The sequence below is a fragment of the Callorhinus ursinus genome, unplaced genomic scaffold, assembly GCF_003265705.2.
Source record: "Callorhinus ursinus isolate GAN/ISIS: 27379988/994484 unplaced genomic scaffold, GSC_fseal_2.0 scaffold23, whole genome shotgun sequence".
Lineage (NCBI taxonomy): Eukaryota > Metazoa > Chordata > Mammalia > Carnivora > Otariidae > Callorhinus > Callorhinus ursinus.
Window position 1 is genome coordinate 12,445,498 of NW_027397085.1, and position 27,931 is coordinate 12,473,428.

The 27,931-nt window shown below is 37.6% G+C and overlaps 2 protein-coding genes across 5 annotated transcripts in view; both read right to left on the reverse strand.

Moving 5' to 3' along the window:
- Nucleotides 1-27,931, reverse strand: part of RNF180 (ring finger protein 180) — a 187,148-nt gene that overhangs the window by 83,575 nt on the left and 75,642 nt on the right. The window lies entirely within an intron of this gene.
- On the reverse strand, nt 18,040-19,475 carry LOC112839500 (small ribosomal subunit protein uS2-like). The gene has a single exon (XM_073905424.1). It carries the CDS (start codon nt 18,978-18,980, stop codon nt 18,090-18,092), a length of 891 nt encoding a protein of 296 aa, XP_073761525.1. The 5' UTR covers nt 18,981-19,475; the 3' UTR covers nt 18,040-18,089.

Below are 27,931 nucleotides of genomic sequence, written 5' to 3' on the forward strand. Positions count from 1 at the left end.
AGGCACAAGGACACACAGAGAAGGGAACTCACGTGGGGTGCTGGCAGCTATGACAGACTATCACAGGGGAAATCTTAGGAAAAACAAAACCATCACGCATTTCCTCTTAAAAATTGTGACAGGGAGATATGATAGTGTTCAGTAAGTGGTAGTGATTTATAAATAAAGCCAGCATAAAAATAGTAAAGTATGTCCAAAAAGTGACTAGATTAGGATCGAGTGAATTTAACAATGTTTCACTGGATGGGTTGTTTGATACCATCCCTCGAAGGAACTGAAAGATATCAACTACTAAAGAAAGGGCACACGGGAGCTGAGAATGGTATGAAGAAGGCTATGGGCTTGGGAATGAGCAATTTGGATGTAGGTATGCAACAAAAGGAAGAGATGTTAGAGGAAGTAATACTAGATCACTGTGGGCTGGCGGTTCCCTGATTGAGGATTTTGATGCTGTGCTGTGAATCAGGATAGGTTTCAAGGAATGGTTCCTATGATAAGGAAGAGGGGGCCAGCTCTGCATATGAGTGACAGAAGTTAGGAGGCACTAAAGGTGGGACACATTCCCCAAGGCTGTTGCTGCAGTCCAAATATAAGATGACAACAGACTGGACTGAGTTTTTGGCTGTAGCACTGTAAACAAATGGGCAACAGCAGATGATACATTTTTCTTAGTAAATCAGAATATATCGGTTCTTTTGGAATTAATCAGGTGCTTCTCAGAAGTTGAAAATTTCAAAATCTTACTTTGGTATGTTCTTCTCCTTCATGTATAAGATGTACTTTGATTTTAAAAGCTAAAAAGAAGTCACTTAGATGGTAGTATCAGAAATGTTAAGGTTGAAATGTCAGCAGAGGATATATAGATAGGTTTTTGTCCCCTCCATGCCGATTCTTTCTACCTAAGACATTTGGAAGTTTATAATAGAAAAGAAAAAAAAGGGGGGGGCACCTAGGTGGCTCAGTTAAGTGGCTACTTTCAGCTCAGGTCCTGATCCCAGGGTCCTGGAATTGGACCCCCGCATGGGGCTCCCTGCTCAGCAGGGAGTTTGCTTCTCCCTCTGCCTGTCGCTCCCCCTGCTTGTATGCTCTCTCTCTCTCTGATAAATAAGTGAAATCTTAAAAAAAAAAAAAAGAAAAAAGTGGAATGTCAAGCACACCAAGAAAAAAGGACAAAGTTTTTTTTTGTTGTTTGTTTTTTAAGATTTTATTTATTTGACACAGAGAGAGGGAACACAAGTAGGGGGAGTGGGAGAGGGAGAAGCAGGCTTCCCGCTGAGCAGGGAGCCCGATGTGGGGCTCGATCCCAGGACCCTGGGGTCATGACCTGAGCCGAAGGCAGACGTTTAACAACTGAGACACCCAGGTGCCCCAAAAGGACAAAGATTTGAATACAAATCCTGCATTGCTTCCTAATTTACAATGTGGCCGAAGGGGGGGGAAAAACCCTAAAAACTAGTACTGTAGTTAGAATTCAACCTCTAAATTACACTCAGATACTTTGTCTATTGTGTGAAAAAAGCCCTCAAAATAAAGTAGGAACCTTAAAAAATAATACTAGCTGAAAGTAAGGACATGGTGTGAATTCCAGCTTCATCACCTCGTGAACCGAAATGAATCAACACTGAAAGCCAATAAGGAAGACAGGAAAATTAATGATGAGTAGTATTTGTAACCAAGGTTTCTCAAACTATGACCCATGGATAGAATGAGGGGGGGCGGGTAACATGAACTAGGGTGGGGCATGAATTAAATATCTATTTCTCTAACCTCTATTTGAAATTTATCACTTCCTTCAACGATGAACGTAGAAGACAGACCTCAGCAGTATTAGCAGTACCTGTGACACTGTCACCAACAGAAACTAAAGCTATATTGATACGACATAACTGTTATTACAGCTATCCCCAAATACCATTTATACTTATTACTGTGATGACTTCCCAGTAACATTTAGACCCACTGCTAGATTCTGTTATTTAATGCCTTAATAAAGAAGCATATATATTACTATACCACAAATTTGTATCATGTTGGTAACTTTTTCAATATGTTTACTTTCTTATTCATGTATTTTCTTTTATACATGTGAAAAATGTTTTTAAAGGAAGTGTATACAGGCTTTACCAGTTCACCGAAGAGGTCCATGGCACCAAAACGGTAAAGAACTCATGGTCTAAATATAAGATTAAGGCAATTCATTTTACCACAGTTCACAATCTATTAATAGAACCCGTTGGGCGAGATACGTTTAAGGATTCAGAATTTTAAAACATTCATAGGTGGAGAAGCTGCATATACTATAAGGTGCTAGCAGACTCTGGGGCAGCATCTTGGAATCAAACATACTTCAGCAAAACAGATGAGAATACACACCAAATGGAACAAATAAAAGCAATAAATACTTTCCCATTACTTCAAGTCAGGTTTTACAGCCAAATGCATCCTAATCAGGACAGGTTTTGTGACCGAAAGAATTATGACAATGAAGTAAAAAATTTGGTTTCCAGGGTTTTGTTTTGAATTTTGGAATTGCGATAGGGATTATAGTCTAATTTTTGTTATGGATAAGTAAATATCCATCTTCTCTGTCTTCTCCCTGCTTACACCTACTCTTCCACTCCGTAATTTTTAAACAATAACTTTTTTTTTCTCTTACGTTTTGAATGTTAGTAATAAGATTTTCTTAGGAGTTTGGTTACAGCAGTTAAACGTGTAGTAGAAAGGCAACATGTCTTTTTCTACGGTTCAGAGAAATCAGGTGATGAAATTTTGGCAATAGGTACTTATTCTGAGTGAGCAATATCCCTTTTAGTGAGGACTCTGGTATTTCTGGCTACTCATCACCTATAATATTCTGGGCTCATTCTCTCATTCAGTTATATACCATACATATACATTATAATCATAATAACTTTATAAAAGACGAGGACCCAGTATATCATAAGTACTCTAGTTATAACAGTCCTTAACCAACTTGAGGGTGAAATGTGAACTTCAACTCTAAGTTTAGCTATTAATAGAGCTTCTTTAGTAACCATGATAGAATTTTTCAGAACATTTTTCTTCTGTGTGGCACTGACACATATTAAGATGTTCTATTGATGTATGACCCATTTTGGGGAGAACATACTCATTTACCAAATAATACAGATATTGGAAAGAAAAAGCAAGAATAGAAAAGCGAAGACTTCTTACAGTCCATCAGTTTCTGAAAAAAGGGCATGTAAAATAAATAAGCAAAGCAGAATATGCTTGCTCTGCTGGGAAATTAAACCAATATGCCAATAATGATGTAAACCTAAGCATGGCAAACACTGAGTAAAAAGTATTAGATTTACACCATAAAAATGAATTACATTAGAAAAAATGTAGATGAATCTTATTAATACACGGTTAATCAAAATATTAATTTCAGAACAGTAAGCTCTCTCTATAAAATTCAAAATAAATAAAACTAAATAATATACTGATCACACATTTGTGTGTATATGTGTCATAAAACTAAAACAAACAAAGAAATACATTTAACAGAAGATACTCTATCTAGTTCTGGGTTGGACATTGGGTTCCTGAGAATTCATCAAATCATTAATACCTAAAAAAAAAACCCAAATAAGTAAAATAAGTAAATGTTGTGCATAAGTGAATGATTTTTTGGTCCTGTTCTATAAAAAATCCAATTTTGAGCAACCAAGAAAACAAGAAGTGTTTTATATTTAAAAAAAAAAAAAGTTAACAGGTCTTCAACGAAACTACTCTGTCAGTTGATTTTTCACACACAGCTGTTAACCAAAATATGACAGGATAAATTAGGAATTGGCGGTGGTTAAAAGGTTCTTTACCTAGTTCAAGTACATCTTATCTAGTGATGTACTGGAACCAGCTCAAAGAGCCAAATGTGCATATTTCTTTTCAATTCTTCATTCACTGACTTGATATTGGTTGCCTGAAATCAGCCATGGTGAGAGTATTTATACCATGTAAATTGGCAGATGCTAGAAGTCAGGGCTGGTTACCACCCCCTACTCCCTGCACAGAGAAGTATTTTACTCAAGTATAACTGGCCTATAGAAAATTCATAAATGCACTGTGAATTCTAACAAAATGAAAACACCTGCGTAACCACTATCCAGATGAAGACATAGAACATTACTAACATCCTGAAGTACCTCTCATTCTTCTTCCCAGAAAACCCACTCTCAGGCAGGTAACTTATTCAAAGTCACAGAGACAGTAAGTTTCAAAGCCAGGACTTAACTACAGTGTTTTTATACAATGTCATTTTCATTGCCATCCTATCTGTTTCCCATTTTTACATCTTGCTGGGACTCTCATAGCACAGAATATCGGAACTAGCAGCTTAGGCAGAATCTCTTATTTTGTAGTGGGAGTTTTGGTTGGGCAGAGACATCACTGTCAGTATACCACAAACACTCCTTTGGAGAATCTAAAGGAGGCTGGGGAGTTGCGGGGAGAAAGTACCTGTTGTTCACAGAAATGTTGGAGGACTCTTTTTAAGGGTTTTAATGCTCAAAATAAATCACTCAAGGCTAAAATTAACTTTCTATATGACAGGTTATAAAATAAACAAAAAGCCTTTGTTACTTATGAAAAGGTCTCTGAAAAGAGTGCTTGTTTCTCAATGCCATTGTGTTTCTAAAAATTAATGCTACCTAAGTATTTCCTTATTTAAGAATATATGAAGCAATTAACTGACAGTCTGTAAATGATTAAATAGTTAATCATTTAGTAAACAATAGTTTACTAAACTATGTATTTAAAATTCACATTCATTGGTTGTTTGAACCTTTGGGTATGGTAATAGGAATGAGTCATCAATTTCTATAAATACCTTAGATTAGGGGTGCTAATTCAGCTGTTCAATTTTTTTTCTGGCTGTTCAATTTTGAAACATGAAAAGAGCAATATATAAGTGAGTTGGTTTATTCAGGCATATAGCACAGTGCCTAGCACATAGATGACACTCAGTAAGTGATGGTCCTCTTCTGATTCCCCAAGACTGCTTTTACTTATTTATGTATATAGCAAAGGGCAAAGGTAATCTTAAAGAATGGATAATTCAACAACCTCATATTCAGCTTTGAAATAAATTCATCAGTTTTCCCTTTATCTTTTTATTTATTTGATTAAAATAGTTTGTGTCACTCCGTGACATTTACCACTGTAAGTGAAGGAAGATCAGAGGGATGTACTACCTGAGATATAAAAGCTGCTAAGGTAACCTAAATGCAGAAAATTTTTTTAAGAATAACAATAAAATGACAGTTCAAAAGGTGTTGTTTAGAATACTGATAAAACTGGCTGTGAGGTCAGCAACAATATAGTTTTGTTTTCTGGTCAGCAAGACTCTCAAATTGCGTCAACTAAGTAGCGTAATCCTATTCTCAAGCAGTATAAATACACCAAGATAAAAAGACCCAATCTTCCAAAGTTAAAGTTTTGGTTTCATCACTACCAGATGAGTAACCATGAAAGGTGACTTAACTTCTTTATGGTTATGTTTTGTCACCTGCAAAAGAAGAAAAATCAAAGTACCTTCCTCATAGGATTGTTTTGACGTTAAATTAGCTAATATTCATATGGTGTACAGATGAGTGCTCAGAAGTGAGTAGAAGCTACATGTGTTACTATTTTTTTTAAAGATTTTATTTATTTTATTTGTTAGAGAGGGAGAGAGACAGCAAAGGAGGGGGAGTGGCAGGCAGAGGGAGAAGCAGGCTCCCCACTGAGCAAGGAGCCCGATCAGGACTTGATCCCAGGACCCTGAGATCACGACCTGAGCTGAAGGCAGACACTTAACTGACTGAGCCACCCAGGCACCCCTACATGTGTTATTATTTTTACTTCTTTATCATATTACAATATTCGTATTCATGGATAATGCCTTAAATTTGTCAAGAATATAAACATATGTTAATCACGATGTGCTTTAATCACAATGCACTTTTTAATTGTTCACTATATGCACCTACCAATCTCTCTGAAAAATATGAAGTTATTTTAATATTTAACATTGTGAATAATGGAATACATATTTTGCTAATTTATATTTTTACCACATTAAGTGATATCAAATATATCTATTAGTACTACTTATAGTATGAACTAGCAACTCATTTTCTACAGTTTCAGTTCTGGAGGTCAGACCACTATCTCTATCAAAACCAGTCCAGAAAGCCACGCAATGACCCTTGAAACAACTGGCCCCAAATGGCCAAGGGTTGATTAGTAACAGCCTCCTTATTTTTGCCCCCACTTCCAAATTAGGACAAACTGAAGAAAGCCAAATATTCACTCCTAACCAATCACAGGGGATACCCGGCTTTTAGTTAGCCCACCTACAGATTCTCCATGCCAACAACCTCTAATCAGGGTACAGCTGAAGCCTTTCCTTTTTTCCCCCCACAATAAAGATTTCCCATTTGGGGTGCCTGGATGGCTCAGTCAGTTAAGTGTCCAACTCCTGATTTCAGCTCAGGTCTTGATCTCAGGGTCATGAGTTCAGGCCCCGCTCTGGGCTGCACACCGGGTGTGGAGCCTACTTAGAAAAAAAGAAAAAGATTTCCCATTCATCTGCCTGCCTTTGAGTCTGCCAAATGCAAGTGATGGTGGCTAACTCTCATGCTGTAGCAAGTTTAAAATGAATAGCTTTTGCTTATTCACATTTGGATGATCTTCATTTATCTCCATGTGGTATTCATTAACAAGAGACCCAAAAGAAACTGCTACTTAAGACATATATTTGCAATATTTAATCAGATAATGGCACGTTCAGAAAGAAACAGAACCGGGTGGGAGGGTCACTCAATGAGGTTACTGTGCCTAAAAAGGTGTTTGTGGTTTTTTTGTTTGTTTTTAGAAAAAAGGAAAAAAATCCTATAATCTCATGTAAGTATTTATAATATCCCGAGAACCAATGAATAAAAAATATTGGTATTAAAAGTATGTGAAAGAACACAATTAACAAATGAAGTGACTTCTATCCAAAGTAGCTCTTGTAGGCAGAAGCATGATACACTAGGTGATTAAATGACTTCTGAGTTTACAGAGAACTACTAAAAAGCCAAAACTGTTAAATCTATTATTGCTGCATATCTTAAATAAATCCATTAGAAACAATGAAATTTTTTATGTATGAGGAAACTAAGGCTCAGAGAGGAGATGATAAATAATCCTGACTTAGTCATACAGCTACGTATTATGTGGGACCAGGGCTCAGTCCTAAAATGATAGGATTCCAAAGCAAGACACTGAGGAATTGATTCTTCTAAATTAACAGATAATTTTACAAATGAGATAACTCAGATAATGTTAGTAGTGGAACATAAGGCTTTTAACCGAAGATTGCGGAAATTATGTTTTTCCTTATTTAAATACAAAGTAATTCCCTTCAAAAGAAAGGCTATTCTTTTATAAATAACTCTCTAAAACCAAATAGGTCATACTGAGAAACACAAACACCATCATATGATTTCACTCATATGTGGAATCTGACACAAGAAATGAGCAAACAAACAAAAAAGCAGAATCATACCTGTAAATACAGAAGAATCAGTTAATGGTTGCCAGAGGAAAGGGGGTTACGGGGGATGGGCAAAAGGGCTGAAGAGGAGTAGGAGATACAGGCTTCTAGTTATGGAGCAAGTCAGAGGAATAAAAGGCACAGCACAAGGAATATAGTCAACCGTATTTTAATAGTGTTGTATGGTGACAGATGGTAGTTACACTTGTGGTGAGCATAGCATAACAGAAGTTGCATCACTATGTCGTATACCTAAAACTAATGTAACATTATGTGTCAACTATACCTTCCCCCCAAAAAACACCTCTGAATTCAGTTATAAAAAAACAGCAGAAAACAATAAAACTTCATCGATAGGGGAATGACTAAAGAAATTATGGCATAACTATACAGTGGAATATTTTGTACCCACTAAAAATGATGATGTAGGTCCCAGACCTGGAAAAATTGTCACAAGGTTAAGTTAGGGAAAAAGCAGTTTATGAGTCTATGCAGAATTAGTCTTTTTGGCAAAATGTCTATATACATAAATTCTATATGTGTCAATATAGGCATTATATAATGTGCATAGAGACACAATACTATATTCACATATTTATTTATTTATTGCGTTTATTAAATATATGTAAAGCCAAAAGAGGTAAGGTACTCATAACCTCAAAATGTTATGAGTAATTGTTTTTTAGTTCTAGAAATAGGATTATCAGAGATGTTTATTCTTTTCCCAGTGTTTGAATTTTTATAATGAGCATAGAGAACCCTTAGAATCATAAATAAACCAAAATGGAAATTTAATTTTGAAGAAACAAATTATGTTTATGTTAAAAGGTCAGACAACAGGACCAGCTCTCCAAGATGCCTTGCTGTGTAGATAGAGAGCAAAGGTGTGTATCTGCAATGTTAAACATCACAAGGTTGATATCTGAATGGACTAGTTTAAGTTTTCTTAGGACCAAGAAAATATCTCTGAATCAGAATAGGACTCAAGAAAAGTATTTTACTCCTTCAGATACTGATCTCTTGCAAACACCCTCATCCTCTGCAGTCTCTCTCCAACTCATTCTTTTACTGTGGCTCTCCTTGGACTCACACAGTGACTAAGGTCTTCCCTCTTCACAGACTTACAGATACCTTCTTCCTTGCCTGAACATTTCTTACCCAGCTCATCACTTCTACAGCCTTCTCATAAAAGACTGCTCCACTACGGTACATTCCTCCCAGGAAGATGAAGTGGGGTTGGTATTCTCCAGCCCTAATTCCTCTTGCAGATTAGTGCTTTTCTACTTCTGAGAAAAACAAACAAGCAAACAAAAATCCCACCAATAACACTCATACGTGGCTACAGAAGCTGCTTCTACTCACTGCTGTCCCCCTTGCTCCATCACTTACAAGTATCCTACCTCTGTACTTTCACGTTCAAAAAGCCCACTCTGACAAACACTCGATCCCTTAATTAATGATGGTGTTTCTCTAGTTGCATGTACAACACTCTCCCTTTCATTTTATCCACTCTCTTTCCGTAGAACTAGTCTTCCATATCTAGTCAACTACCTAAGAAGATGTTTTTCAAACTGTATCTCGGCCCAAAGATATTTTTTTTAAAAAGATTTATTTATTGAGGTGCCTGGGTGGCTCAGTTGGTTAAGCGTCTGCCTTTGGCTCAGTTCATGATCCCAGGGTCTTGGGATCGAGCCCCGCATCGATCAGCGGAGAGCCTGCTTCTTCCTCTCCCTCTGCCTGCCGCTCTGCCTACTTGTACTCTCGCTCTCTGTCAAATAAATAAATAAAATCTTTTAAAAAAAAGACTTTATTTATTTATTTGAGAGAGAGAGAGAGCATGAGTGGGCGGAGAAGAGAGGGAGAGAGAACCTCAAGCTGACTCTGCGCTGAGTGTGGAGCTTGAAGCGGGGCTCAATCCCATGACCCCAAGATCATGACCTGAGCCAAAACCAAGTGTCCAATGCCCAACCAACTGCACCACCCAGGTGCCCGCCAAATATATCTTTAAAACTCAAACTTATATAACCATATATACAAAATCAACTATTGGATTCATCTGCCTATATATCCCACAAACATGTCAGTCTTGGCATGTCTACCTATTCCTTACCTCACTCCCCTCCCAAACTTGCTCCTTAACCTGCACTTACGATTCCAGGAAATAGCATCCTCAATTCATCCACCACCAAACCTTTATTCTTTCTTTCCTTTTTTTAAAATAATTTTTTATTGTTATGTTAATCACCATACATCATTAGTTTTTGATGTAGGGTTCCATGATTCATTGCTTGTGCATAACACCCAGTGCTCCACGCAGAACGTGCCCTCTTTAATACCCATCACCAGGCTAACCCATCCCCCCACCCCCTCCCCTCTAGAACCCTCAGTTTGTTTCTCAGAGTCCATCGTTATTCTTTCTCTCTTTCACCATCACATCGAATTAGCTCTCAAGTACTGTTGGCACTCAGGGTCTCTTAAATATGTTGATATCCAATGTTAATTTAAGCTCCCTTACTGGGATTTCTGTAACAATCTCCTAACTAGTTTCTCTGATTATCCGTTCTCAATCTTATCTTCCTCCCTTCTCCCTCTACACTTCTGCTATACTGACTTCTAAAACACAAACTTATAAGGCCATTCTTAATTTTGTTTTAAAGTTCCTAGCAGGGCATGAAATTGTCTTTTCGGTCTGGCTTCTACACACTTTTCCACCTTGACTCCCATTTACAGCCTTCTTCCAACATCACCATTTTCTTGTTTAGTCTCTGAATAAGCCATGAGCTCTCCCCTTTCACTCTTCACTGCCTTACCTCCTACTCAGCTCCTGACTATCTCACAGGACTTCATGCAAGGATTCCCAGGCAAAAATATCTTCTGCCCCTTTAACTTTCCTGTGCCGAGTTGCCTGTTTTTCCAACACCCTGTCTGTATTTCTTTTATGGCACTTGCCAAAATTATAAGGTCATCACCGCCTTATATCCATCTCAGCTGTTGGACTGTGAGCTCCTACAGAGCAAGCACTATGCCTTTTCATTATCTATTTTCCTAGCCTGTGTGTATTCCGTACACAAAAAGTGTTCAGTATTAGTTAATGAATGAAATATATCAAAGAATTTGTAACTTTATCCATGGTCAATTTGTTTTACTTTTTGGATGAATGGTTTAAGTATTTTTTAAAAGTAAGGATCCATAGCTCATTTAGTGGCTCGTTAATTTTTTTGAGGAATGTTGTCAAAAATTTAGTTCAAAATTGTGATCTTCCTATAGAAATATGGAAAACATGATTTATTTATGGGAAATTTGGTATAGAACAGTAGCAGCTGACTTCTGATAATGTGGGTTCTCTTTCCCTAAATATCAGGGTATCAGGTATCATTTCAGATGGCTCAGATACACTTACCAAATCACTTTTTAAGGTCCCTTAAATGAATCCAGGGTAGGACATATATTAATGTCTAGGGAAAAACATGGGAATTAGATTTTCTTCACTAATGTTCTGTACATTTTCTTAGGCATTTTGTTTTATGCAATATGCTTGAAGCTTGCCATATTCTATAGTTAGCTAAGTCCATTACAGTGTACAATATCCAAACAGAAAGATTATATAAGAAGGATGGATAATCACAAGAGACTGTCCTATATTTTTACTATGGCTTGCTTTATAATTGCATCATTACAAAACCTCGTTTTATTTGATGAGTCTATTTATAAATTCATTTTCCTCCAGCTCAAACTCTCTTAAATACTTTCTGTAACATGACACATTGCAAAAAGCATGTTGCAAAGCAACAGAGATTTTCTGATGTCCCCAAGGTATAAAATTCTTTATTGCTATTTAAACAAAAGAAGAAATAAAGTAAACAATTCTGGTCTGAAGAGCCATATGTTACCAGAAACAAGACAACAATATGGTTCTGTCAGTCCCTGAGGAGAAGGAATCATTAGATGAAACACCATTGCTACGAATTTCTTCTTCATCTTGTCATCAGGCCCTATTCATCGCCATTCTGACCCTGCTTCTTAAATAGCAACTTCCTAGAAAATAGCTAAAGACAGACTTCAGATGGGTTTAGTTTGCCAAAGGTTTTAGCTGCCGAAGGAGTAAACACTCTTCAAGCTATAAAGTGGCCCTTCATAATCTTGATTTTAAAAGAAAATCAAAACATATAAAATATCTGTAGATATATAAATAGACCTATAAATAGGCAATCTCTCTGTATTTATATATTTTATGTATCCACAGAGAATTTTTAAATATTTTCCATTTTTCAAAGGTGAAGTGGTGGAATTTGGGCCTGGTTTTCAGGCTCAGAACACCCAGATGTTCAATTTTACCTTTTATAATAACATTGGTATAAGTATTGAGAAAACAGAAGATACACACCTAATGGAAAGGGCAAATTTAATATAAAAAATAACTTTATTAATAATACTTGACATTTCTCAAATTCTTACCATATGCAAAGTACTGTACTGAAATTAAAGTGTATTATCTCATTTAATCCCCGAAATAATCTGAGGAGGTGGGCACTATTATCTCTATAGACACTGGCACTGAAGCCCAGAGATGTTGAGTTATTTGACAGCTATTAATAGCAAAAGCCAGGACTTAGCAAAACTGTTCTGATTCCAGAGCCCAGGTTCTGGGCTGACACTATGCTAAGCTGCTTAACCTCTTAGATTCTTAACCATGTGATATATAATTAAACAAACAAACAAACAAACAAAAAAAAACCACCAAAGAGTGAAGGTAGTCAAATGGTACAAACTTCCAGTTATTAAAAAAAAATGCATGCTGTGGACATAATGTACCACACTGACTACAGTTAATGGCACCGAATTGTGTATTTGAAAGTTGCTGAGAGAATCTATCTTGAAAGTTCACATCACAAGAAAAGGAAATTTTAACTATACATGGGAACAGATATTGAGATAAATGCTCTGAAGGAAAGAAGTATGATCACGGAGGCAAATCACAAAGCAACCTGATCTAATTTGGTGGGTGCACAAAAACTTCCAAGGAAGGGATCCTTTAGCTGACTTACGAAGGATGAGCAGGATTAAAAAGGCAAAATGGGGAGGGAGGTGGGAAAGGGCCCAGGCAGAGGTTACAAAGACCCAGTGGAAGGATCACAGATCTAGCAGACAGTGCAGCAGGATGATGCTATAGAGGCACATGGGCACTGACCAGGCTGGCCTTCTCCAGCCATGTTAGAATGTTGGTATTCATCCTAAGAGCAAGACATCCATGGAGGGTTTCTAAGAAGGAGTCTGTGTTTTGTAAAGATCACTCTGGCCACAATGGGGAGGCAAGACTGGCAGGCCAAGAGGTTTCCCAGGTGACCGTTCTATGCTCACTAATGTAGTAGGCAATGCGGAAAAAGAAAAAGAGAGAGAGATTTATAAAGTAAATAGCATTTTGAATAACCAACAGACTTTACACTTAATGCTTGTAAAATGATTTGACTTATAAGCGGTAATTTACGTATTTTTTTTCTTTTCAGTCACATACCCAGAACTTACTCATTCAACTAATATTTATTAGGCCAGGCGCTCTAAGGTATCAGGCACCGTTCCACACACTAGGGTTTCAGGAGTAGAAAAGATAAAAAAGCTCTCTGCAATGGAGCTTACCTTCTAATGGAAATGAGAGCTAATATACAACTAAACAAGTGAAAAAATAAGATACTTGCAAGTAAAGATAAGTACTGTCAAGAAAATAAAATAGAGATCCTTGGGAGCTACGAGTGGTTAGAAAACGCCTGAGAATGTAGCATTTGACAAAAAACAAGCACAGCCAGTCATCTAGAGAATGAGTCAAGAGCAGAGGCAAAGCCTAAAGGTGGGACTATGTTTGAATATAACTAGGAAACATCAAGAAGGCTAGTGTAGTCAAAATGAAGTGAGCAAGGGGGAGAGCGGTAGAGGAATGGTTAAGAACACAGGCTGGCGTAGGGGGCAAATCATTAGGGTCATGACACTGTGATGAGGAATTCTTATTTTCTCATTTTGATACAGAGGAGAAACATGATCTGAGTTACCCGGCTACTATGAGGCTGGCTGGGGAGTGGATTGGTGGGGGGGGGGGGGGGGCAAGCACAGTAGCAGGAAGAGAAATTGAGTTTGTACCGTGGTCTAGGCAACTGACAGTGATGATTTGATTACTGCTGGAAGATGGAAATAAATGGATTCAGGACATAAAAAGACAACTATACTTGGTTGATAGAAAATGTCTATTTTTGTTAGATTACAGAAGTTTGCTATTTCAAGGAAACCTATGGGAAATACTTTTGCAAAAGAAAGAATCTGTCCTCATTTCAGCCACAATATAAATTAGGATTTTGACATATCAAGTTTGTTTAAAAGTAGAATATGTCTGTATTATTTTAACTCAGGGTTTTCCCCTACCTTTATAGGGGCACACAAAAGTTATAATGAAGAAACGTCTCTTACTAAAAGCACCTTGAGGACAGAGACTAGAGAGAAAAGTAAAAGGTATGCTGGTACTAACTCCATCTTTCACTCTCAGATCTTACAGATTTTTCAGTTTACCCTGTCCATAAAGTTTCTAGGACTCCACTGCATTTACCAGGTTGATGGAATAAATAAAACACATTACAAGTCTCAATCAGAAAGTATTTTTACAGACTGAAAAAGTGCACCCTGAGTAATAGTTTGGTAACAAAAAATGCTAAACCCTAGGCGATCAAATTTTACCTCATTTATTTCTTCAAAACTTAGAAGAGTTATCTGAGAAAATTTCTAGTTTTTAATTTTTTTCTTTGAAGAAAAAGAAATGTTGTATTCCAGTAATTTATAGAGAATATTATGATGGTTACAGGACAAGATGGATATAAATGATGTGAAAAATTTCTAGAAACTGAAGGCTCAACTGACAAATTTATCATAAAATATCTATAGGAGACATAAAATCCACCGACATACCTTAACCTCTTAGCATTAAGAAAAAAAAAAACTTATAGAATGGAACTCTAGAGCTTCACGTTTATCATCCAGCAAGTATAAATATTAAGGTCACTAAATTGATATGTGCAAGAACCCAAGTGAATCTAAATTGTCTACTTAGCTCTCATTTCCTCTGTGTAGACGAGGACAACAATCTTCAGGGAAAATCATTCACCTCCGGTTTAAAGCTCAGTTTCTTGTGGCCAATAGTCAGAATTCTACCCTTTTATCATTTCTTTCCCTTCATCCATCCTTGATGCCTCAGAGGACTTGGGAAGTCACAGAGCTCATATGAATCAGGGAATCTTAGGGAAGAGGGAGGAGGGTGTCCTCTGTGAATATTGGCTCTGGGCTGGGGAGGGCAGGTCTCCTTCCCGAAGTGTAAGAAAAATTATCATCTGCTAACTATAAGAAAAATAAGCTTCTCTATCAGTTTCCTTTTCAATCAACTATTTATGGCATAAAGTTCATGTTTAACACCTTCAGAACTTTATCTGGATTCTCTCAAAACTCTTCTGTCAAGAAGCCTAGTTCCTACAAATCAAGAACATTTGTGTCTAAAACAATTGTTTTTGCAGAGAATTAAAAACACTGTATCATCAACAACAAAACAAACAGGCAAGCAAAAAACCCAGAAGCTCTACTTCATTGATTTGTTTTTTCTGAATTGTTTGCCTTCTAGTCATGGACAATGCATGTATAGAACACAGCCAGCTGAACAGTGGAGGGAAAACAGGAAGGGGCACAAAGAGGAGAGCCTCAGTTAACAGTTCATAAGATTACCTGCTTCAGTGAAACTTTTGTACTTCTTAAATTACATAACTGATAACTACAGCTCTGGGAAGGTTAATTTTTTTTTACATCCTTAATTTACAATGTAGTATAACATTGAAAATTAAGAACATCAAATTCATTAAGCTGTTAAAAGTATTTAGAATGTGACCCTTCCTCAATCTTAACATTCAAAAGGCATAAATTAATATAATAACAGTTGCTGCAGAATCATCTGTGCTAGGCAATGAGTTTCCTTACCTCTTCCTTCTGCAGAGTTTTGTATGAGTTAAGAAATCTGTCAAATGCAATGAACAGAATAACTGATTATTTGTAGTTTTAACAAATAAGATTTGATTTTCTCAGGCACTAGGAAGTCTGAAACTGTGGGCTGCAAAATGTCTTCCACAGCTCTAGGCATTGTGTTCTTAAGACAGGAAGGACAAATGTCTAAACCAGACACATTGGTTCCTTGTGCACACCAAGAAAAAGCTTTTCCTAGAAGGTCCTGGAAGATTCTGCTTATTTTCCATTGATCTCAATTATGCCACACAGTCAGTCCTAGATACAGGGCAGAATGGCAAATTTTTTTTCTAGGGTTTGTTTTATTTTATTTGGGGGGGGGGTCCTCCATAGTAAAGGCAGGCACGGAAGGAGGAGGCTGAAAACAGGTGCTAAATGAGTGAACTAACAATGTCTGCCATAATTACACTTGGTAAGGCTCCAAAATTATATATCTGATGTTAAATATACAACCGGGAGAGGCCCAAATAGAAATTTATTTCTATATACTTAATAAAATGCCATGCATTCACTTGTTCATATTGAATTCCTGCATATGTAGTAGTAAACACAACCTAAAAAGACTTTTTTCTCGTGGAGGTTAGAGTCTAGTGGAGATAATGAAACAATAAGACAAGTGTATATTAGGTGGTAATAAGTACTGTGAAGAAAAAGAAACTTTAAGAAAATAGAGAATATATGTTCAGGATAGGCAGGTCTCTTCGGGTAGTCAAATAAGGTCTCTCCAAGGAAGTGACATTTGAGTAGAGATGTGAAAGAGATGAGAGACTCACGTGGGTACCTGGGGGCAGATCCTTCCAGACAAGGTTCAAGCCCTTGGTGTGTGTAAGAGACAACCAAGTGACCAGTATGGCTATAGTTCAGTGAATGAGGGGACAAGTACTGATGCCATCAGAGAGAAGGCAGAGTATCAGGGCAGGGTGTTACAGTCAATCTCACTTTTAGTGAATAATCATTGGTTGAAGCACCCCTGTCACCAAGTTTCCACTGGAAATATAAAACCAGTGACAGTGTACCAGGCACTCCAATACATGTCAGCATATAATCCAGTTTACAGATGAGGGATCTGAAGCTCACATTGGATAAGGAACTCACAGTCTCTATTATAAACACAATATGGCCTCATCATTTTGGCATATGGCCTGCTGGTCCTTGTCATTTACTATGTCAGCAACGTGGGATTAAGCAAGATTTAACAGACTTCTTACATAGAGGATCCATCCAGACTGACCTGCATTCTGACTATCCAAAAAGAGAGCACAATTTACAGAGTATTTCCATATTTAATACACTATTGAAAGAGAGGTTAACATTTTGTGGAAAGCTAACTATGGAATACTTCTATATGTTATAGGTGTATGTGTATTCATTGTGCTCACAGTTAATGTGTAAGAGAGGTACAACATCACTTGCTATTCAAACCTATTTGGTTCCTGAGTTCAGACAGTGAGAAGCAAAAACATACAAAGAAAATGTGTATCTCTAAAAATGCACTCAAATCTATTTGTTTCCTGAGTTTAAAGCATGGGGGATACCTGTACATTTTTATGGATGAATAGTACCTTAGCGGGTTCATCTATGATTTGAAAAGATAACATCTAAAAACAGCTTTTGTTATATTCAGCAGAAAACTGTAATCTCAAGTAAAACTTTTATCATGTTTCTTATTTTAAATGCACATTTGTTGTCCTTGAAACAATGAACTTGCAAGGTAAGCATTTTCAGATAAATATAATGCTTGTTTTTAAGATGACTGTTATTTATTTATATCCAGGCAGACACATTATAAAATATTCATAACCGCTAGCATATCTTTAAGAGAAAGATAACAGTTCCATGACAGAGGGCACCATGTTTCATAAGATCACTGATTTTAAAATGTTTCTATTTGCCAAATGAAGCCAAATTAATAATTCAGTTTGCTCTAAAATGCCACAATCAATATAACAGCTTCTAACTCAAGTGAGCAACAATACTTTAAAAGACAATTGCCTTATAAGATAGATTCCATTCTTGTTTTGAGCCAGACACATAAAAAAGAAAGGGCAGTACTTTCTAGCAGACAGGAAAATGCAACATACGGCAAAAGCAATTAGAACAAGGAGCAAAATGAGCTGTCTATAAATGACAAATGAGAGTTGGGTTCAAAATAGCCTAAAGCAATGAATCTCAAACATTAAAGAACACATGAATCACCTGGGGAACTCATTAAAATGCAGATTCTGATTCAGTAGGGAGAGTGGGGCATAGGAGAGTATACTTCTAACAAGTTCTCAGGTGAGGCTGATGCTTTTCGCTCATGGACTCCACTTCTGTAGCAAACCCTAACACATACTGTTTTATAAACAACTGCCAAGCTATTGTGAGAACTACACTACAAGGGTCAAAATGATACTTAAAGTCTTTCTTTCTTTTTTTTTTTTTTTTTGACTTTTACAGACTGTTTATTTTCCGTCAACCTTTTCCATTTCTATTTCCATTTTGTTTCCCTTTGTGGAAGACCAGCTTAAGACCACTCAATGGTTGTTCCTACCCATTCAGTGGCCTGAGCAGTGGGAGCTGCAGACCAGTCTTCAGTGGCCGGCTGGACACTCCAGTCTTCAGTAGGGAACTGCTGAATAGGCACCGAGGGCACCTGCACGCCTACAGACCAGTCTGCGACTTCAGGCTGAGTAGCAGTGAACTCAGGAGCTGGAGCTGTCCATTCACCCTGAAATTCCTCCTGGGTCACAGCCTTTTCAGCAGCGGCTTGCTCTTCCTTTTCAATCTCTTCAGGATCTCTGTAGAAGTAGAGATCAGGCATGACCTCCCATGGGTGTTCTCGGGAAATGGTGCCACGCATGCGCAGAACTTCCCTGGCCAGCATCCACCACATCAGACCCACTGAGTGAGCTCCCTTGTTGTTGTTGCAAGGGATGGCAATGTCCACATAGCACAGAGAAGAGTCTGTGTTACACAGAGCAATGGTAGGCAGGTTAACATAGGACGCCTCTGTAAGAGGCTGGTGGTCAGCCCTGGGATCAGTAACCACCAGAAGTCTCGACTCCCGGAAGGCTGCCTGGATCTGGTTAGTGAAGGTTCCAGGAGTGAAGCGGCCGGCAATAGGAGTGGCTCCGGTAGCAGCAGCAAATTTCAGCACAGCTCGCTGGCCAGTGTTCCTGGATGATATGACACTGACATCAGCTGGGTTTTCAATGGCAACAATGGCATGAGCTGCCAGCAGAAGCTTCTCCCGTGTTCTCTTCAGATTTATGATGTAGATACCATCACTTTTCCTTTTGTAGATGTACAGTTCCATTTGAAAGTCAAGGTTGGTGCCATCTAAATGGGTTCCTGCTGCAAGGAATTTGAGGACATCCTCCTCCTTCATTTGCAAGACATCAAGGGCTCCGGACATTGTCAAAGTTTCCCTTTAAGTTATGACGGGAATGCAAAACAACGCCCTATGGACCCTTCCCTGGGTAGCTCGGAAAGGCACTTAAAGTCTTTCTTTAAAACATATTGTTACGTTTCACTGGCAAGAGAAGCAATGGTAAGTTCTTTAAAAACAGAATCAAACAAACAAAACACCCAGAAAGCACCAATCACCATTATAAAGTTAATCTTCAAAATTATAAAAATTTCAACTGATATGTCAGATTAGAAGAGACGAATTTGGGTATTAAGAACTCTGAGGTTTCTTACTGAGGAGATGTCAATCTCCCAGCCTAAGGCTAAGGATGTTGGGTTAAAAGGCCTGTTAATCACTGAGAGGATGATGACAGTGTAGCAATTGGACAGGACCAAAGGTATGAAGTTAAACAACACAACAGTCAATCCTAGGAATTTATCCTGAGGAAATAGCAAGACTGGAGCTGTACATTTAGAACAGGTTGTATCAGCCAAAAAGTGTCAACTAACAAAGTTACCAAAGGGGATTGGTTAAATAAATTCAGTATATCCATAAAATGAAATACTAGGTGGCCAGTAAAATGTTAAGAGAGATCTATGGTTAACGACATGGGAGCATGTTTACAGAACACTGTCATTAAAAAAAAAAAAAAGCTAAAACACATTATGTGCAAAATTATGCCACTTAACTAAATGAGAACTTTGGAATAGTGGATTATGAGTCATTTGGGAGGTTTTTGCTTGTTTCTTTGTTTGCTTATCTGAATATTCTATTTTTTTCCCCAAACAAGGATTACTTTAATAAAAGAAAATGAATAAATGCATTTTTTTTCTGGCACAAATATTTGGGTTTTAGAGTTATATCCCACAAATTCAGATCTTGAGTAAACTAAACTACTAGTAAACTAAACTACTTAACCTCTCTGTAGGTGAATCAGTTTCCTCACCTATAAAGAGGGCACAGTAACAGTACAAACTTTATAGAGTGGCTGCAAGGATGAATATGGGCTGACAGATGTAAAGTACTTAAAACAGAACCTCACACAGTAAGGGCTATATAAAACGTGCCTCTTCCTTTTATTTATTTTTTTTTAATGTTTGAACTAGTCTCTTGCTGATGCCATGTCTGAGATGACCTTATCTTTAACAATTCTGCTTTGGCACCTGAGTCAATATACTAACTCTGGGACCTTTCGAGATAACTAGCAGAGTAAAGAGTGTAAACAAGAGAAAGAATACCCTGAAGTGGTCAAACAGCAGGCAAAGCAGAACTCTGTACGTAACTACCCAGTAATTTTAAACATGCAGAATGACTATTTGTAAACTGCCAGTAAGAGGATAAAGCAGTTCAATTTTTCTAGGATAGAATTTGGTAGTGTGTTTTAAACCAAAATCTTAAAAACTCTGCTCCTAGGAATTTAGCTTAAGGAAGGCAGCAGTGATATTCAGAACACAAAGAATTGAGATTCAAGGAGGTTGGTTTATAGTAAAGAAAATTTGTACACAATCTAAGTTTTCAACAATGAGATATGGCTGAAAAAAACACTATATCTGAATACAGAACTCAAGATAGACTATAAACTCCATATTTATTTAAAGATTTTTAATATAATATGGATAGGAGAGCTCGGAGGAATTCAATATTTTAAAAGAAAAATAAAGATTTAATATTTAAAAGAAAATTCCCTGTCAGATATATTTCCTTTATTTGGGTATTCAGGAGACAGTTTATATATCCCCAAATAAGGGATAAATGAAGCTGCATTTATTTGGGTCTTTATTCAGGCCCATTCAGGATATATGCAGTAACTGTATGAATACATCTAAAAATCAAGCTGTTTGACTTCCTTACAGTAACACGTGCTATACTATTTCCCATATTGAAAAGTAATAATGTATTTTACTTTTCTCAAAAGTGACATTCCAATGCTTCTCAAGTATTTTTCTCCTTCACCAGATCTGCTTAATATTTACTTAGCTCTTAATAGAGGCCAGGTAAAGATATAAATGAAAAACAGTCCCTGCCTGCAAGCAGCTGTAGTGAAAAGCTGCCACAAAATGATAAATGATGCCTCCCTATGGTGGCTCAGACCAGGCATTTATATAGAGAGAAGGGAGAAAGTGCCAAGTAATTCTTCTGTGTGTTTTTATAAAACAAAGCCAAATTTTTAAGAAAGCTTTATTTATTGTAGAGAGAGAGCAAGCGAGTGAGCGTGCATGGAGGAGGGGGAGGAGCAGAAGGAGAGAGAGAATCTCAAGCAGACTCCCCATTGAGTGCAGAGCCCCACGCAGGGCTCTCATGATCCTGAAATCATGACCTGAGACAAAACCAAGAGTCCGACACTTAACCAACTGAGCCACCCAAGTGTCCCCCAAAACCAAATTTCATAGTGTATACTCTATAATGATACAAATTAAGTTTACTTTCTACATGTAAACTTCAAAACATAATTAGAGCACATATATGTTAAATAATTTAAATGTGAATAGACTTCATTATCTCAAATTACTTACTCTAATCACTTCATTTGTTTTTTTCATATAAAGAAGAAGGAGTATATTTAGGAATTTCCTCCCTCAACAGTCCCTCTCTTGGTTAGGCTTCCTCAGAATTATTATCACATTGTTCAAGACAGGGGTTAACAGCAGATTCCTCAACGCTTTCTCTCAGACAAAGCAAATATTTACTTAAAAAGTAAAAAGGTTTAGAGAAAGAAAATTGACAGCTACTTTTCATTAGGGATTATTATTGGTTCTCCATTATTATTATATCGATTATATTATATTGGTTATCTATTGCTATTATAGCTAACTTTTATTGTTTTTTGTTAAGTGTGTTTACTCTGCCCCAAGTACTTAATATTTATTAGTCATTAAACCCTCACAGCCATTTTAGCATAGAAAGTAAGGCACAGGGATTTTAAATATATCTAAGGTGAGTTAAATAATAGATGATGGACTAAGATTAAAACCCATAGTCAGGGCCCAGAGCACATGCTTATCATCATTCCCTTATTGTGACCACTAAAAACAAGAACTAGAGGTCATTCTTTAAAATCTGAAAGACACAAATTGAAGTATGAATGGATTAATGTACTTCAAGTGTAACAAGCATCTGGAACCATCAGGAGCTTAAAATATTTAGGTAAATTGATAGTTGTTCAATAACGAATTATTAGGAAAACTTGGATGTACTAAACAAAGTACAGCCTCAATCTGTTGGGAATGAACTAAAGAGAACCATCAACTCCTTTTCCTGGGGCCAAATACTGACTTTTAATGAACAAGCAGCCAGCCCACTATCTACTGTAGTTTCCACAATATTTCCACAATATCTATTACCAATAGACCCAAAGGTAGATCCATTTAAACGGCAGTACCTACAAAAAAATCAGAGCAGGACCTGGCAAAAAAGGGCCCAGGAGATCTGACAATTATCATCATCATGATGGCCGTTTAAATATACAACGAATATTAAGGTATACATAAAGCATATAACACCAGCTGCACAAGGACTGCTTTTGGTATTTCAGGGATTCTGTCATATACTCCTAGCGGTATTTTTGTGCAAATCACCTGAAAGAGATCTGTGAATTTTCCCCTTTGGGTCTAGTGAATTAGATTCAGTGTGTTTCCAAAGCCTTCAAAGTCATTGGCAAGGATAAAATTCAGAAACAATGCGTCCAGATGCAAAGGTTGTAACAGTAATTTACACTGTTTGGTGTTACTTGGGAGATAGAAAGTAAAAGAGGCAAAACAAAAGCAAACTGGTAACACTTGCCTTTCAAACTCAATTCCCAGCATTCTATACCCCTCTCAACTGTTAGGGGCTTACTAAATTTCTTACTTTGGCTCTCTTTTTCCATGGTAAATACTGAAGGCCTCTGATGCACAGCGCATGTATCATTTAATCAGTTCAACAACCCTGTGAGGCAGTTACTCTGCACTTTTCTGCTGAAGAGACAAGAGACCTTGAAATTGGACAGATTTGGTTGGAATCACAGTATTGCCATATAGCAATTGTAGGACATCGGGCACATTTTGAGTCTCTTTGTATTCCAGTTGTTTCATATGTAAATGGGGAGTAAATGCAGAATATTACAAAATTAGAAATACTATTTATAGGATAGGCATTGTATAAATAAGCCTCTGCCACACGTTTTTACACTTCCAAAAATTCTGATTTCTGTAATGCCATTTTAATGTCTTGTGATCATTTAACCCTATTTACCTTTACTTTCTAATATTATCTCAAAATGGTGATGCTTTACCAAGTGGGAAGACTTAAAATGTTTTAATAGTTCACACTCTATAAAGATACTTCATGTAGTAAGACAGTATATGACAGTCTTTCCACAAGGCAATTCAGTGATAAGTATCAACACCTTAAAACTCTGCATATTTTTGATGAATCATTTTAATTCTAGAATTTATTCTAAGGAAATAATCCTGGATAAACACAGTAACTTGAGGTATGTCATTTAAACATGTTCCAAAATTGTCCAACAATTAAATATATTTTGATATGTTCTAATAATTCATTTTAATATTATTCAGTTATTTAAACATTATAGAGGTGTATGTACTAACATAGAAGGATATCATCATATGATTACCAAAAGAAAAGCAGTTTTGAAAATAACATATAACTTGTACAAAGGAGTAACAGAAAATGTACAAAAAGATGGAATTATAGGAAATTTATACAGATATTAACAGCAGTAGGATATGAGGCACATACCCCCACTCAGATGCTAGCTCTAAACTTAATCCTAACACAAACCCTAACCCTAAGCACTAAGCACTAACCCCTAGCCCTGACCCTAAACTTAGCGCTCTGGCGATGTCCCTGAACTGCAGGATAATAGTCACATGCCTCACCCTGGCCCTAACCCTAACCCTAAACCTTATTCTAGTCCTAAACTGAACCCTAATCCTAGATCTGAGGGAAAAAAAGATTTGGTGTATACACACACACACACACACACACACACACACACACACACACACACACATACACAGTGGAATATTACTCAGCCATAAAAAGTAGATTGAAATCTTGCCATTTGCAATGATATTGGATGGTGCTAGAGAGTGTAATGCTAAGTGAAATAAGCCAGTCAGAAAAAGACAAATACCATTTAATTTCACTCCTATAGAATTTAAAAAACAAAACAAATGAGCAAATGGAAAGACAAAAAAACAAAAAAACCCCAAAAAACAGAGGGGCAAACCAAGAAACAGATTCTTCACTATAGAGAACACACTGATGGTTACCAGAGGGGAGGTAGGCAGGAGGAGGGTGAAATAGGTGATGGGGATTAAGGAGTGCTCTTGTGATGAGTGTAGGGTGATGTATGGAAGTGTTGAATCACTATATTGTATACCAGAATTTAATATTACACTGTATGTTAATTGGTATTAAAATAAAAACTTAAAGATGTTAACAGAAATTATTACTGTTGATTTCTATTTCTTTTTGCTTTCTCTTTTTGAACAATAAGCCCATACTTTTGCTGTACTGTAATAAAAACTAGTTAACGGTTTATATATGTAAATCTAGTTACAAAGAAATATACAAATGAATTGATAGTTATATTGATATAGGGAGAAAGAGTCCAAGACAGAAAAGTTACGCGTCAATTCTAAAGGCACCCTAGTAGGAAATTTAAGCACAAACTGGTGTAAGAGAAGGAAGAATGGGAGGACGAAGTGTCATCAAGGAGAGACCCAGTAACAGTAGATCAAGATAGAAAAATGTGATGAGGTAAGCACTATATAACTAGTACCATCTGTGATGCTTCATGTTGCCTGTTCCTGGTTAATTGTCATCTAGATATGCCTATGTAGATATGTCCTTTAAGCAGTTATGGTCATCAGAGCAAATGGAAAATAAGGCACACCATTCTGACATCAGGAGAGCTTTAAATTTCACTTTTATAAAATAAGGACATGTAGGAACATATTCTGAGAATAAATTAAGACACTGAAAGGGACCTTAAAAGATGCGATTACTTGATCAAGTGTTACATTATTCATGTTTTAAACTAAAGTAATTATTGTACTGGGGTCCTACCTCCAGGTGGCTATTAAAGCCCACAGACTTATGTTTAATTGGTGTCTAGAATATCCACAAGAGAGTATATTCTTGCACTCCCTGCCACTCTCTGTTTGCAACACTTTTTTTTCTCCACTGGTTAACACTGCCTCCTTCTGGGCAACATCACTTCCTCAGGGTCTCTGTCTGGGACGCCTAAACTTCACCGCTATATATAAACAGGCACACTATGGCTCCCTTATTACTACATTCTTCATACCATGCAGTATTTACCTGCTTACTATCTTCGCTCATAGACTGTGAGCTCCATCAAGGGCAGGGAACGTGGCTGTTCTGCACCCTGTTGGATCCCCAGTGTTTAGCACTCCAGCTCATATAACGCAGGTGTTCAAACACCATGTGGAGGAATGGATGAGAGCCATACGCGTTGATGGCACTTTGGTTCCTTGTAGATCTGGCATGAGGCTGTGGACTTCTATCAAGGCTCATCATAAAACATCTCTCCCAAATTTATTTTTCTACTTACTACAAGGAGAGCTACTGAGAACATGGGTCAGCATTTTGAATATCCTCTTTGTGAGGAGGTTAAGGGAGATGACTTTTCAGCGATACCAAAAATATTCATTTCCCAAACGGTTTTTACTTCATGGGCACTATTTATTATGTACCCAGTCTTTTCCCTCTTTGTCCTGGCTGTGTGGATTTTATGTGCTAACCTCACTCCCAGATTCATCTTATTTATTTGTGTTTGTCCTTCTCCATATTTCCTTACTTAAAAATATAATCTTTCTCCCTCTGCCTCTCCCCCTAATCTTGTGCGCTCTCTGTCTTGAATAAATAAAATCTTTTTAAAAATATAATTTTTTGTATGCCTCAACTCTTTTCTAGGAATGAATCAGAAGACCTAAACAGATTAATAATCAAATTTCAGTTCCTTGTATATTCAGTTAGTATACTTTTGCATAATTTAAGTTTGAAATAGGTCTGTTCAGGAGGACATTTCTGAAATTCCACCTTGGCTTTTTTCCTCTGCCATTTCTTTTCTGTTTCCCCTCATACCTGCATGGATACTGTCTTATTTAAAGCCCTCGCCAGATTATTTGATATTATTCTTTCTGATCTCCTGATTTCCAGACCACTTGCCGCAGTCTCCATGATGTAGCCCCAAGAGTAATCTCACTAAAATGTAAGCTGCTGTCAGTGCCTCCTGTTGCTGACAGGTCTCCTCAGCATTACCTGGGAGTCTGTCAGCAAAACCCCTCCTCCCCCTCCCCCTCCCCCCAACCTTATCAGTCCTTTGTCTAGTCATGCTGAAGTATGTAGGGTTCAAAGACAGAACCGGGTCACTTCACTGCTCTGTGCCTTTCTTTACATTACTCTTACTGCCTAGACGGCTCTTCACCACCCTGAATAACCAGCAAAAACCCTTCAGCTTCCAAGATCGCTTAGTATCTACTCATTATACTAGACAGCTCAAGCACCATGTCTGTTGTGAAATATTTCATCTTTCTCGGGCAGAATGGATTACTTCCTCCTTTGTACCCCCAGGATATCTGACAAAAGGCCCATCATTTTACTTCCATTTTTCTCCCTTCAGTAACCTAGGTTCTCCAAGAAAAAGGTCCTGCTTCATTTATTCTATCTTCAGTGCCTAGGATAGTGCCTGACATGCGGCAGGGGTTTGCTCAGTACATCTTCACTGAACTGAATTCGTCGCTTCAATTATTCCTTTCTTCTTCGTCTTCGTTCTCTGGGAGGACTCTGCTGAGAAGTGCGGCTGTGCGGCGCTGAGGAGGAGCAGCAAGAGCAACAGCCACATCCGACGGCGCCCAACACTCACAAATGCACAGCCTCGGTCTGAACAGCAGGTGGAGGCTCCAAGAGGAACACACACAGTCACTGTCCATCAACCTTCGGAGCAGTGTTTCTCAAACTGTGCGTTTTGACCCACTAAGGATGTCAAGAAATGAATTCGGCGTGTCAAAATAGTGTAGAGAGCCCTGAAAACACAATTCTCAGAGTGACCATGTATCCTCAAGACATAAAAAAACAAAACAAAACAAAACAAAACCTCTTCCTTTAATTTTAGCCACTTTTATGCGGCGGAGTATAAGAATACCTCCAAGCCTGAGCTAGGAGCATTACGAATGTCTGACCGCAATAAAAAAAAAAAAATCACTTAAATCAACAGGCTGGGCTTTTACATGTACTCCAGTTCTAACTGGGGCCATGATCCATTTCCCTCCCACTGCCATCTGCCAGGGTCCCTACCGCACTCCTTTGGCATATTAGATGTTGCCTTGTCCACCTCAATTTTCTTGGGAAAGGGAACCCTAGGGTTGAAACCTGAGTCCTTCCCGTGGGTCTCCTGTGCAACCTGACTCCCATGCAACCTGGCTTTCCGTACCATGTTCCACCCCTGCCTTTTAAATAGTTTTCTGGACCTTTTTCATTAGTGACCACACACCACCTTGGCTTATGTCTGGCCTTCACCCCAGTCTCGCCTGTTGAAGAGACTGTCTAGATAGCCTGCCACTTCACATGGATTCTGCCATGCCCTCGTCTGGGCTATAGTGTTATGACCCCAGCTATGCCAGTCTACTCACTGGATGCACTTTTCTTCAGGTATGCTCTAATATTATTCTATTAAATTCCACCAGTGTAAAGGATAAGGGTATTTATTAATTTTGGTTCTCTAGGAACTATCAAAAGATCTGCAAATGTTTCAAATATTATAATTAATATAGCTGCGGTATAAAGCTCTACTTGATTTTTTAATTTTTAAAAAAGACTTTATTTATTTATTTGAGAGAGAGAGAGAGAGATACTGAGAGAAAGCATGAGTAGGGTGGAGGGGCAGGGGGAGAGGGAGAAGCAGGGAGCCCAGTGCGGGGCTGGAT

Bases quoted from the DNA above. Each gene is read 5' to 3' on its own strand.
- LOC112839500 (XM_073905424.1), bottom strand. From the start codon at position 18,980: ATGTCCGGAGCCCTTGATGTCTTGCAAATGAAGGAGGAGGATGTCCTC.